The 13,201-nt window shown below is 30.4% G+C and overlaps 1 protein-coding gene across 1 annotated transcript in view; it reads right to left on the bottom strand.

Moving 5' to 3' along the window:
• The window catches only part of LOC106465351 (obscurin-like), a 128,553-nt gene that overhangs the window by 4,334 nt on the left and 111,018 nt on the right, over nt 1-13,201 (bottom strand). The window contains exons 75-82 of the mRNA XM_022393222.1: nt 13,042-13,173; nt 10,687-10,851; nt 10,234-10,417; nt 9,383-9,665; nt 4,552-4,732; nt 4,095-4,170; nt 1,860-2,009; nt 157-345 (exon numbers count right to left, since the gene is read on the bottom strand). Coding sequence (XP_022248930.1) covers nt 157-345; nt 1,860-2,009; nt 4,095-4,170; nt 4,552-4,732; nt 9,383-9,665; nt 10,234-10,417; nt 10,687-10,851; nt 13,042-13,173 — 1,360 coding nt within the window. The remainder of the gene's footprint in view (nt 1-156; nt 346-1,859; nt 2,010-4,094; nt 4,171-4,551; nt 4,733-9,382; nt 9,666-10,233; nt 10,418-10,686; nt 10,852-13,041; nt 13,174-13,201) is intronic.

Below are 13,201 nucleotides of genomic sequence, written 5' to 3'. Positions count from 1 at the left end.
GTTTTCTTGTGCCCAATAATGCATAATTTCATTTGATAAACACGTTTAGATTGAATGGTAACTTATAATCAGTCACAAGAACGTCGAATCTGAATCACTTGAAAAAAACACGGGGGTGCTTAACTTTTTTCCAGGTGTATATATAGATTTTACTACCTTGGAAGAGATGTTCCACTAATGTTCAACAACCTCTGTGGTGTAGCGGACTGCTTCTCAGAATGGAATTTCTCCGAGAATTCTGTGAGCAAATGCGACAGGAAGACAGCTTGTTCTCTTTTCTTAATCATAAACTCACTAGGTAGCAACCATTTATTTTCAAGGCACTCCTTTACTGTGAGTCGTTTCCTGCAGTAAATAAATGGTTGTAAAATTATGTACTGATGATTGGACCATGAAGTGTTCATACATAATAGTTTAGACTAACTTCTATTTCTCCGATACCTTCTAGTATTTCACAAAATCAAATATTTCTGTAGTTTAATCCTTAGTTTTACTATGTATGAGAACTTCAAAATCTAAACATTCATACCCTTCAGGTTATAAAAAAATATCAGAATACCTATCTGTTGCTGTGTATACAACTTTGCTAATTTTTTGACTTGTTTATTATCATAAAATTCATTCTTTAGATTTTATCATTGCATCATTGTTTTGTATGATGCTTTCACAGTTTTAGCCATTTAAAAAAAAAGTCATATTCATGACATCAGATGATCAAGTTCAAATTAGGAAAATAAGCACAACCATAAAAGTGAAGCATGTGTAATAGATTGAGTTATTAAGAAGTGCCTTACTAGCACTGATAAGAATTTTACTTGATTTGTGAGAGGTCCCAAGTTCAATCCTGCTCAGAGAAGATGCAAAAATGGGATTACCATTAACTGCTAGTTCGACTGATAAAAGTATTACATGGTTTGTGAGAGGTCCCAAGTTTAATCCTGCTCAGAGGAGATGTAAAAATGGGATTACCATTAACCTGCTAGTTCGACTGATAAGAGTTTTACTTGGTTTGTGAGAGGTCACGAGTTTAATCCTGCTCAGAGGAGATGCAAAAATGGGATTACCATTAACCTGCTAGTTCGACTGATAAGAGTTTTACTTGGTTTGTGAGAGGTCACGAGTTTAATCCTGCTCAGAGGAGATGCAAAAATGGGATTAGCACATGGGTATGATAATAAAGACATACAGGATCAAAAATGGTGGTAAGTCACATTTAAAAAACCCTGATAAAATCTTAGGAATTTCAACAGACGGACCTGTCCTCATCAGTACTATAATAAATCAACATCTCACACTGTTAAATAAGCTTAAACAAGCCTTAAATCACACAGAACAGCATTGGAACCAGGGGTGCTATAGCACCCCCACTTTTAAATATTTGGCTTATATAGTAACTGTATGTTATATTATCAATTTTCTGACCCCTCCCCTAGATTGAGCTGCTTTAAGCAGCTGCTTATACTTTCAATCTTTCATTGTAAAATCTGCATATCTAGCCGAGCATCCCCCCCTTTGCAATTCTTTCCTACACCACTGTACTGATTGTATATGAAACACTTTTAGCATGTTAATTGCATGATCCTATTTTCAGATACTTTCGTTACTTGAATTCTAAAATTATATGTTAATTAAACTATAAACACAATCAGAAATCCTTGTACCTGTAACTACTTAAATCACTTTGTAAAAATCTCTTTCTACTAAACTATACCAATGACAATTACAACATTCCTTCAAATTCCTCATACACTAAGTTTTATTCAATTAATCTATTTATCTAAATAAAAAAACCTTAATTTTGAATAAAATGTAAAAACTAGTAATACTCTAAAAAGACAAGTGAACTATGAATAACTTACTGAGGAGTACGTTTGAATATATGCATGAGAAAATTAGTAGCTTCCTGTGATGCCTCACCATACAGATGGTCGAACCTGTAGCGGACATATGTAATATTGTCTGCAGTCTCTTGATCTGTCTCTCCCAAGAATGGAGACACTCCACTCAACCTAAGTACACAAGTAAGGACATGATATGAAAAACAGCAGGTACCAAATTTTCTAAAACTCATAAAAGAGAACTATGGGTGAGCTTTAAACAAACTGTATATCTAATCAATACCAAAATTTTATATGCTTATAAGGGAACTTTTAGACAAAGAGAAAAAGGTGTTTAAAATTTTTTCATCAGAACACACTTAAATTCTTACATATAAACTTGAAACACTGCTCTCAAAAAGCTTAGCCTAGGAACTATATGGACAACACATTTCAAAAAGTATAGTTCTTCTTAAGTTTTTAAAGCAATAAACTATAAGATTTTACTATAATTCAATTAAAACATAAAAAGTTTGACTTGTACATTTTTTTACACCTCAAGTTTTTGATTGTTGTTGTTGTTTTGGTTACAAGTATTCATGGTGAAACAAAGTTTTCTTGGATCATTAAATCTTTGAAAAATATGGAGAGAAAGTATATATATATATATTGTTGTATAATGGGGTATAGTAGCTCCATCGCTATGGGCAGTAGTATTGCTGTCGTTGCGGCCTCTGTTTTTATGCATTTCTTTGAATCATCAGCTCGTACTCAGTGGAAATTTTGAAACTAATCTTGAACCAACTAGATGGTACGGATATATTGACGACATTTTTTGGTATTGGATCCGTGAACTCCCTTCTCTTTTGGAATTGGTTGAATTCCTTAATAATCAACTCTCCGACATAATGCTCACACTTATTCATACTGATAATGTCCAGAAATCTATACCCTTTCTTGACACCACGATCACTATCGTAAACAGCAAACTTGTTACTTTCATATATTCTAAACCACATGTTAAACCTATTATTCTACATTATAACTCACAGCATGGTAAAATGCTGACAAAAAACTTAGAGCAAATGATAAGTTCACTTTAAAAGAAATTAACACATTTTTTAACATTTCCTTAATCTTGTACCACACACTATTTCTATGTGTAAAGGTCTGAGACTTCAGAAAGTAATTTATTGGAATGATAAGGGAAAGTTAAATAAAAAGGTGTGTTCACTTTGTATAGCATTAAGAAAACTGTTACTCCATTGTAATAAACATCCAATTTTCAGTACATTTTGGATTTAACACAAATATTTAAAAAACATGATCTACATTTTTTACTCCTACATATTTTTTCATAAGCAGTTATAACTACAGTCTGGCATTTGATTTTACTTGATTTGGTGTGGTCAGCAGTGCTCTAAAGATTAAGTATCTTATAATCTCATTAACTATAAAAATTGCATGCTAAAACAACACACTTTCTCATCATCACAAATAACTACATGCTAAAGCAACACATTTTCTCATCATCACAAATAACTGCATACTAAAGCAACACACTTTCTCATCATCACAAATAACTGCATACTAAAGCAACACACTTTCTCATCATCACAAATAACTGCATACTAAAGCAACACACTTTCTCATCATCACAAATAATTGCATGCTAAAACAACACACTTTCTTATCAACATAAATTTGTTGTAATAATAACGTGAAATTTTCTACCAAAATTTCTCAGGCAAAACAATTAGAAGCTCAAAAAAAAAGGAAGTGAAATTTAGAGAAATTTTAAAATTCTAAAAGCTTACAAACAGAATAACACAGTTTTTATGCATCAGTACTTTGAAGGATCAATACACCAAAAATAACAAGTTGTTCCATAAAATCTAATCTAATAAAATTCCTTTCTTTTCACTAGAAACATTGTGAACAATACTTAGTGGGTCAAAGTGCAACATATCCAAACTTTATATTACAACTAAGGGAACGTTATTTGTACTTGCATGAATTAAAGCATGACAATAAATCAGATTTGATATCATAAAACATAACTTAAATATTACAGCAACAAATTTAAATATATTTTACAAATACTTTGTAAGAGATTTGCTTTTAACAACAAAAAAAAATTGTACTATTTAAGACTACGTTCTAACAAATTCTGTAAAACATTTTCACCACAGTTATATGTAAAAAATTATGAAACTAATTATTTAACATGCCGAGTTCCAAAACATGAAGATATCTCATATCTCTTGCAAAACTTACAAAATATATGTGAGTACTCCAACTCCCCAGATGTCTGAGGCTGAGTTTACTTCTTTTTTCGTAACTATTTCAGGAGCTAAGAGAAATATTTTTTTTAAGTAAGTAATACAAAACTATACATTTTACTATTAACTATGCTATATACACTGAAAAAAAGAAAAACTATTCAAGCTTTTCAATTATTGAATTCATATTTTATACATAGATGATAAGAAACATTTTTTTTCTCTCTCTCTTCTTTTTTTTTTTCTGATACTTACTGTAACTTAGAAGATATTTTTATAATATATTCCATAAACTTATTAAACAATTTTCAAATACAGGATAGGCACAACATTCAAATACTTTAATATGATAAGTTTTTTCGTAACAGGAAAACTTATGAAAAAAATTTCTAAGTTTAAAAAATTTCTAAGTTTGTAAATTTTGATCGTTGCTATATCCCAAACATACTTACACATATATTCCAATCTTCCTTTAATATCTATCTTGGCTCCCTCTTCTAGTACATACTGAGCTGCCCCAAAATCAACTAGTTTCACAACTGGCCATCGCTGGTCAATCATCACCACATTGTCTGGCTGAAGTTCTAAATAACATATGCCACGGAAGTGAAGATAATCCAGGCCATCCAGTACCTTTGACAAAATATGAAGGTAAAAAACGTTTCAACTTGAAGGTGTAAAACAAACTAAATCTGTTCCTCATTTAATGCTTACTTTTATAATGATGGACATATGGACACATTTTCAAATTTTTTTTAGGTCAAATATGATCAATGCTGCATGGCAGAGGTATGTGCTCCACTGAGTGACCCTCTAGTTACAAACGTTTTCAACTATGAAAGAAGTATCTTGGATTTATAACATTCTTGTGGCATGTGTAAAGGATATTAACATTTTCTCACTGATGGGTTTTCCATTACATTTTTCAGTGAAGTGTCAATAAGAACAAGAAGCTTACAGTACACTGAGCAATAGCAAACTAAATCTCCTGTAGTCTCATCCATAACAAGAGCAAATTAAATGATAAATGGCTACAGGAATGCTGTACTTAAAGTGAAAACACTGTTCAAAACCTACTTCGACCTCACAGTTAAATATGAATGGCAACTGTGGGGAAACAGGTCTCAAAATTAACTTATATTTTTTAAACTAAAGATGGTGAATTCCATAAATTGAAATATAAGAAACAGTGGAAACTTAGGACTAAATGGTTAGAAATAGTGTGATTCTGATTTATATTGTATTATAACACCATTGATAAGTATGATACTTTGAAAGTACTTAATTAGACTCAGATTTCAAAAGTGTAATTTTCATTTCTATCAAATTTTGGTAGTTTCAACATATCTCAAATATTAACCATCTAAAAGATATTGCTGTAATGTTTTCTATCATTGGGTGGATTCATTTTGATTATTTTGTAAATGTAATGCAAAGCGCAGTCCATTTAATGAAAATACATCATTTTCCTTGTTAAATGAAGGTTTTGTAGCTAACACAGTTTCACGAACTAACAATAACTGACCAATAGGCTTAACTCACAAATCGATAAGTAACACAATCACAGATTCACTAACTGACCGATCCCTCAATGACTAACTTGCTGATTCACAAACTGATTGGGTCATTAAATAACCCACTGAAATAACTCAATAACTAACTGAGGCTTAACTCACTAATTGTGAGTTAATCTAGGTTTAACTCACAACTCGATCAATAACACAATAACAGATTCACTAACTGACCAATCCATCAATGCATAACTCCATTGGTGACTAGTGTTTATATACACATTTTCCCCTATTGTTTTAGAAAACTTAAAATGTCATGAGCTCATGATACTATATATATCCGCTCCTACAACTCAGAAAACTTCTAGATAACATGCATCATCGCTATGTTATGCCAAACTAAAAAAAAAAAAATTAACTGTTCAAAATTATTCTTTTGATTTAGATTTGTTATTGCCAACAAAAAATATTATTTGTCCCTAGTTTTGAAAAAACTTCAAAGATTTCCTAAACTAAATGATAAGTGTCATTAACTTAATACAGATTTTATACACCTTTTAATAAGACTTTCATTTCATATAATGATGAAAGAATTTTTCTTGTAATTTTATTCATACAAGTAGGATTTTTTACAAAAGTTTCAATAGCTGACTACAATGAAAAAGAAGTGTAATTAATGTTTTGCATAACTTTTGAACTTTTGAAGAAATTTAATTAAAATCACAAAGTATTAGTTTAAATTGGAGATTTCTGAAAATATGTGAAACTGACTGACAGAATGAGACATCAATTTCTTCAGTTAAAAATCTTTAATCAGATTTTAAGTGGTAGTAAAGAATCTCATTAAGTTCAAGTTAAATTCCTTTATGCTGAAATCAAGTACACAAATAAAATACTGCTGAAATTTTCAAGATGGAACCAATATCTAATCTGATCAAATAATGCACCATCCATTGTATTGTACTGTATGACACAGTCATGGTAGCAACAGTAACAACAATTACAATCCAAACAGTCTCAACAAGAGATCAGAGAAAAAAAATCCCTGTTTCACAACCCCATGTACAGAATTCCCTTAAAGGGCCAGCAATGGCCTCACACTCTTGTGGAACTATACACCATGTGTTACATTCTTATTAAATTTTGGAAAAACAATGATTAAGTAACTACTTTAAATATTTTATTATAATGAAGCAGTAGCTCACATCTGCAGCACATTTTCAATATGTAAGGTCACGTCCAAATCCAAAAATATCATAATCTGCTCATATGTCGCAGGCTGGATATCCAAAATCCAATATATCTGACCAAAACCATTACTTGTCCCACCCATAACATTTTGTGAACGTAACACAAGAATTTAAAAACTGCTTACTTTATTTTTAATATAAGAAACTAAATAAAATGTACATTGAAAGATAAAATAATAAATGTTTATTAAAGTTAAACTAATACACTTGGAAAATATTCATAGTTTAAAGCTTTAAACAAAATAACTTTTTTTCTTACCTTGATAACATTATCTAAATCTTTCTATTTACTTACTAATTATCTGACATAAAAAGTTTTACCTTTTCTAATACTTCTAAAAATGTATTTTGTTTCTTATTTAATCAGTTTTTGAAATCTCTCCACGTATTACGTATTCCCTCATTGCATGGCACAAGTTATAATATTATAGCTAGAATGTCTGATGTAATCCTTTCTCATTTATATACTTATTAATCTATAACTAGATTAAAATTTTCCCGTAGAAGAATTGAAGACTTCAAAATTTTAAAATTGAAAAACTTAAAAATTATCAACAATTTCTGATCAGATTTAATATATCCATCTAACTAAGAATATGCAATACCACAAAACAAAAACCTATAATGATTAGAATGTACTATTAGCAATATTTTTGGCTGTAACCCCAATAATATCTCATGAGGTAAGGACAAATTAAGAAGATTTGAGTTAGTCTTAAATACATATATTAAACTAGTGATGAAATATTACCTTCATAAATATACATATATACGTATATTGAGCATTTTAACCAATACTGTCAGTGAAACTAACAGTAAAGAACAGAATATCACTAGCTTATATGTTATTCTAAAAGATAAAATTGTCTTTTTAAATATTAGAAGATTAGCTTTAACTATGACTGAATTCCCACTGTTCAAAAGAAAATTTAATTAAAAATTTTAATTTCTTAAGAAATATATATATTAAAGACTGTCTAGGATCGGTCACAATTTTAAAATTGCTTTATAATATATATATAAAAGGAATATTCCCATTAGAATAGTCTGTAGGGCAATTTCAAATACTGGCACATGCAATCATATATTTGCTAGGTTTTGGTTCACTTTCTGATCATTTTCATAAAGAAATAATTCTTAAAACTTATAATGTACCAATAAATTACATTTGGCTGATCAAGTTTTTGGTATGTTTTGATTTTGAATTTTATAGAAATATGTGCCTTTATATTAAGTGCTGAATTTTTGGGGATGGAGGCGCTTAAAAAGTGTATTCCTTTGTAATCGTGAACAGAACTGAATAGAACAATATCCAGAAAAATTAATACTATAATTGTATCATGACCAGATTAGCAACACATTTGTCATTTACAAACTTAAAGATTGTGTTCATTAATATTTTCTAAATTAAAGAATCTAAATAGTAAAAATGTTATTATTAAATTTACTTTTGAATAAATAGTTGTTTTTTTTGCCGTACTTACATTTAAATATTAAGAATCTATAAAAATAACATTTTTATATCTTCATCAATCATAAATCTACATTTACTTTAATACTATCACATGTATTTATTTTGGAAAAATATATTTTTTATTAAACCCCTTAACTATGTTTTAAAAACATTTTGAATAAATAATATGAGCCTCCAGTCTTACAGATGAACATACCTTTATTTATTGTGTTTCTTATACTTCTTACACCAGGATCTACTACCTTCAGTTCAAAAAACATTTACTGTCTTTTTTATCCACAAATGACCTTCATACTTGTGCTTAATCCTATACTTATCTAAACATTTGTCTTGCTTTAAACATGGCAACCCTAATCTATGTTTTTGTTACATCACTTGTCTTTGATATGAGAGAAGCTGCAAAAAATCATATATAGTGAGTATTTTCAACATTTACTAACACTTTTAAAAGAAATATGATAGAAAACCAAGCAGGATTGGTTTGCTTCAAATTTCACACAAAGCTACACAAGGGCTATCTGTGCTAGTTGTCCCTAATTTAGCAGTGAAAGACTACAGGGAAGGCAGCTAGCCAATAGTGGGATTGACCATCACTTTATAATGCCCCCCATGGCTTCAAGGGCGAGTCTGTTTGGTGGGATGGGGATTTAAACCTGCGACCTTCAGATTGCAAGTGCCCTAACCACCTGGCCATGCTGGGCTGAACCAAGCAAAATGAAGTTCAAAAACAAACTTAAGTTAAGGTGATTATCTTCAACTTTTAAGTTGCAACCAGCTCTGAAAACAATGCAGTTTCAATTTCAAAAATTGATATTAAATGCTAATACATCCATACAGTACAATCTAGCAAGGAGATTATAGTTAGATCATCAAGAAATATTATTTTTCAATATATTAAAAGATAAAAAAGAAAGATGTTAACACAATTTTTTGGACTAGTTAAAACACACAGACCTCCGGAGAATGTGGCACATAACAAACAGTTTCCACTGACTTACAATGTATTCTTATACTCTGTTAATATTCATTCACTTGTAAAGACACGTACCTGCTGGATTATTTTCATCACAGTTTCTTCACTATATTGATGTCTCATAGTTAGGTATGAAAGGACATCAATACCAGACAACTTCTCAAACACCAGAATTGTCAGATCATTGTGAGACACTGCTGAAATTAGAGATGCAATTTTTTCATGCCTCAAGGTTTTGAGAATGTCATACTCCCTACGCACTTCAGTTTCATTTTGATTTGTAGTGTGAATGATTTTTCCAGCAAATATTTGATTGGTATCTTTTGTACTCATTTTCACAACAACAGAAAATCGTCCCCTGGGAGGAAAGAAATTTAACAGAAAAACACTCTTGTTATATTTTTTTTTAAAAAGAAACATACATTTATTTATTACCTCCTACTTATAATTCATACGTTATTACAATAACCATTCTACAGACTAATATATAGTATCTACTGTACACAAATAATAAGTCCCAACTGTCTCATTTTTAAAAGCATACTTTGTAATTAGTTCTACTGCTGTTATTTAATTTCTGGTAATTTAAATAACCCTTTTAAAAATATTTTCTATGTTCCTTTCTAAACAACCTAAACCAGATATATATTCGTTTGTTGTTAAACACAAAGCTACACAATGGACTATCTGTGCTCTGCTCATCATAGATATCAAAACCCAAATTTTAGAATTATGTATCTTCAGACTTAGAGCTGCACCACTGGAGGGCCTTTAACCATATAAAAATGATAAATTGTTTATTTCAGCAACACAATGTTGATATTGATCTATGTTAAGAGCCTGAAATAATCACATTCTTGTATTGCCAATATTTATAAAGAGCTTATACAAATTAGTTTAAAATGCTTTGCAATTGGACAACAAACCTTGCTATTTCTGATTCAAAGTTGTAAAACTGAGTAGGATCTTTATCTTCCATAGGGACAGGATTTTCTTCAACAGAATAGTCCAACCTGCATGTTAATGAATCATCTAAAATCAGGTCTTGACCTTTCAAAGACAGCTCCTGCCAATGTTTCTGAGCTCTAGTGATCTTTATTTTCTCAGCACCTGAGGTAATATCAGAATTTGAATTATTTTGAAACTCTTCCATGCTAAAGTGGAGTACTGTTTGTATTCATGCCAGTAATATTTACTTTTTGGAGCATGCATGATCAACAGTATATTACAATTTTTTAACACTTTTTTTCTAGCACACTTTCAATAAGTAAACATTTACAGAAAAAGCTAGACAAGTACTATTAGTTCACAGATGTTTACATAAAGATACTATTAGGAGACAACTACGATAAGAATAATTTTAAAAAATTTACTCTTACCAGCTGCCAGAGTGTCACAAGGCTCAGAAGGTTCACTGGCCTCGCCCCAGGCAAACTTGTTCCTGGCCGATACACGGAAGTGATAAGTAGTAGATGGTGTCAAATTACGTACCATGAAAAATTCATGGGTGATATTAGAAGATGCTTTTGTCCATGTTGTTTCATCTAGAAAATAAAAATACTACTGTAATAATGAAGACTTAAAACATATATGTAAAGGCATATGAAAATAATCTTTGAAATTGTTATTACAAGCAAATCTGAAAATTTTTAATTACTTACTTGATATGCGAATAATCTTACAAGTTCAGAACATGACAGCATCGTATACCAAGTCAAAAATGAAAAAATACATGAGCAAAATTAACATACCTCAATCAAAAAAGTAGCATGTTCATTTGAACTTGTATACATGGTACACAAGAATTAAAAGTTTAAAATAAATATGTACAAAACATTCACCACTATAACAAATTCACAAATAAATTACAAGTGTAGCAAACTACTGATGACATTGTCTACTTTAAATGTCAGTTCACTATCTTCTGATAACAACAGTAAAGTGCGTATTTCTTAACACTCAATTTACTGACTTGTTTCTATATGATTCACTACTTGTGGGGATATACACATATTGTATTACATTGAATAATACTATGTTTTTGCCCATTGCAACATTAAGCGTAAAGTACTCACCAAAAAATAAAATTAGGTGAAATTACTCTTCTTCTGTGTAAAATACACAGGGAATCCCAGCAGTAATTAGTGTGATTAAATACAGTATTGAAGTACTGAGGGTATTACTGTTTAAATCTTTTTTGCATAACTCATTTGTAGACATTATTTACTCAAACTACAAACCCCAAGTTTGGCTCCATGCTGTTACCTAGAATTACATTTGGTCGAGTCAAAATAGGAATTTGTAGTTTGAGTAAATAATTTCGACAGTATCCCCAACCTTGTTTCCTTACTTTTTTATGATCCATATTTGCAAGTTTTTAAATTCCCAATTTTTTCATTTATTTTGTTTGTTGGCTTTTTTATGCTGAACTATAGGCAAAGGATTACTTGATATGGTAGCTAACTTTAGCTATTGTAATGATAATAAGCTAGCTGATATGGTTCATGATTTACTGTAGCTATTGACTATTTGATCACATTAGTTCAAGATGTAAAATGTTAAGCTGCAGCTGGAGATTGTCATGGAGATTTGAGAATATAGTGAGCATTTATAGTTTCTACTTAACTTAATTTTCTGTATATAATGCATAGCAATGGGCAAATATATGCCTAGACTAAGACATCCCCCACAAAGCACACATAAACTTTTACCAGTAGAAAAGCAGCCTTTTCAAATAAAACATATATGTCTAAAACATTGCTTTAAATAAAACTTTATGCCTTTTAAAGTAATTATCTTAAGAATGTGTGTAATAAAATTTAATATTATACATAATATAGGGGTTGGCTCCCTAAAGATACAGATTCTATAGTGTACAAAGCATTGTACATGTTACAGTAATCTAATTTTCATCTATTATTGGCTGGTAATTCCTGTTTCACCCTGTATTTAAGCATTTTAAAGGAACACCATTTATATGTAAGAAAGCTAACTTCAAGAGGTAATGATAACATCATTTATACTATAATTATGATGTTTTAGCTTATGTAAAATAAAGAAACAAGTCGAGTTTTCAACACCCCTACAACTTTTGCAGTACCTTATTTAGTATTTTACCAAAGGTTTTGGTGCAATATACCAAGCCATTTTTGTTGTAGGCTGGCTAGAGAATAATAATGAGAAGAAGAACGATTACAAATAGGCTGTTTTGAGCGAATTTTTATTTCCTTGTAAATCTAACATGTATACTTTTTGTGTAGTTTAATATGTGTACAACCTTAGCAGTCAATAATGGTAAAGGTCTTAAAATAAAGTGTTGTTTGAACTGAATCTTTACTGTTTAAGGTGCTCCACTATCATGGTTCATTATAAAAATTCCAGCACTAAGCCTAGATTTACTGTTGCCTTTCTCTGAAAGTTTGTACAACAATCACTATCTCACTGACTATTCACTTGAGTTATAGCAATATTTCATGCACATTCTGAAGAAACTGGTTAATTTAATGAAATTTTAAAATCTAGATATTTGCAAGTAAATTTGTTTACTTGATCAATCACTGTTATTTCTCTTCAAACTCCAATTGAGTAGGTAGTCTTTTATCAGTATATTTCAATTGCGTTGATAATTCTTTTAGTTTATACCCTTTCAAGGAAATTGTAAAATTACTTAGCCAAGAAAAGAAAGTAACATGTTAGCTTATCTGGAACTCAGAAAACAGAGAAATGGAACTAACCTGCTGTTCTATACTCCAAACAATAACATAATATTTGAGAGTTGCCATCATATTTAGGTGGATGCCAACTGAGTGTCACTTCTGTGTCGGAACATTTTTCTGGGTTTGGACGGTCAGTTTTCCCTGGAGTTTCTAAATCATGAATAACATTAAAAAAGGA

Source organism: Limulus polyphemus, unplaced genomic scaffold (assembly GCF_000517525.1).
Source record: "Limulus polyphemus unplaced genomic scaffold, Limulus_polyphemus-2.1.2 Scaffold1918, whole genome shotgun sequence".
In the NCBI taxonomy this organism is placed as follows: domain Eukaryota; kingdom Metazoa; phylum Arthropoda; class Merostomata; order Xiphosura; family Limulidae; genus Limulus; species Limulus polyphemus.
The sequence above is the reverse complement of the archived record's forward strand: the minus strand, read 5'-3'. Positions and strand labels throughout refer to the sequence as shown.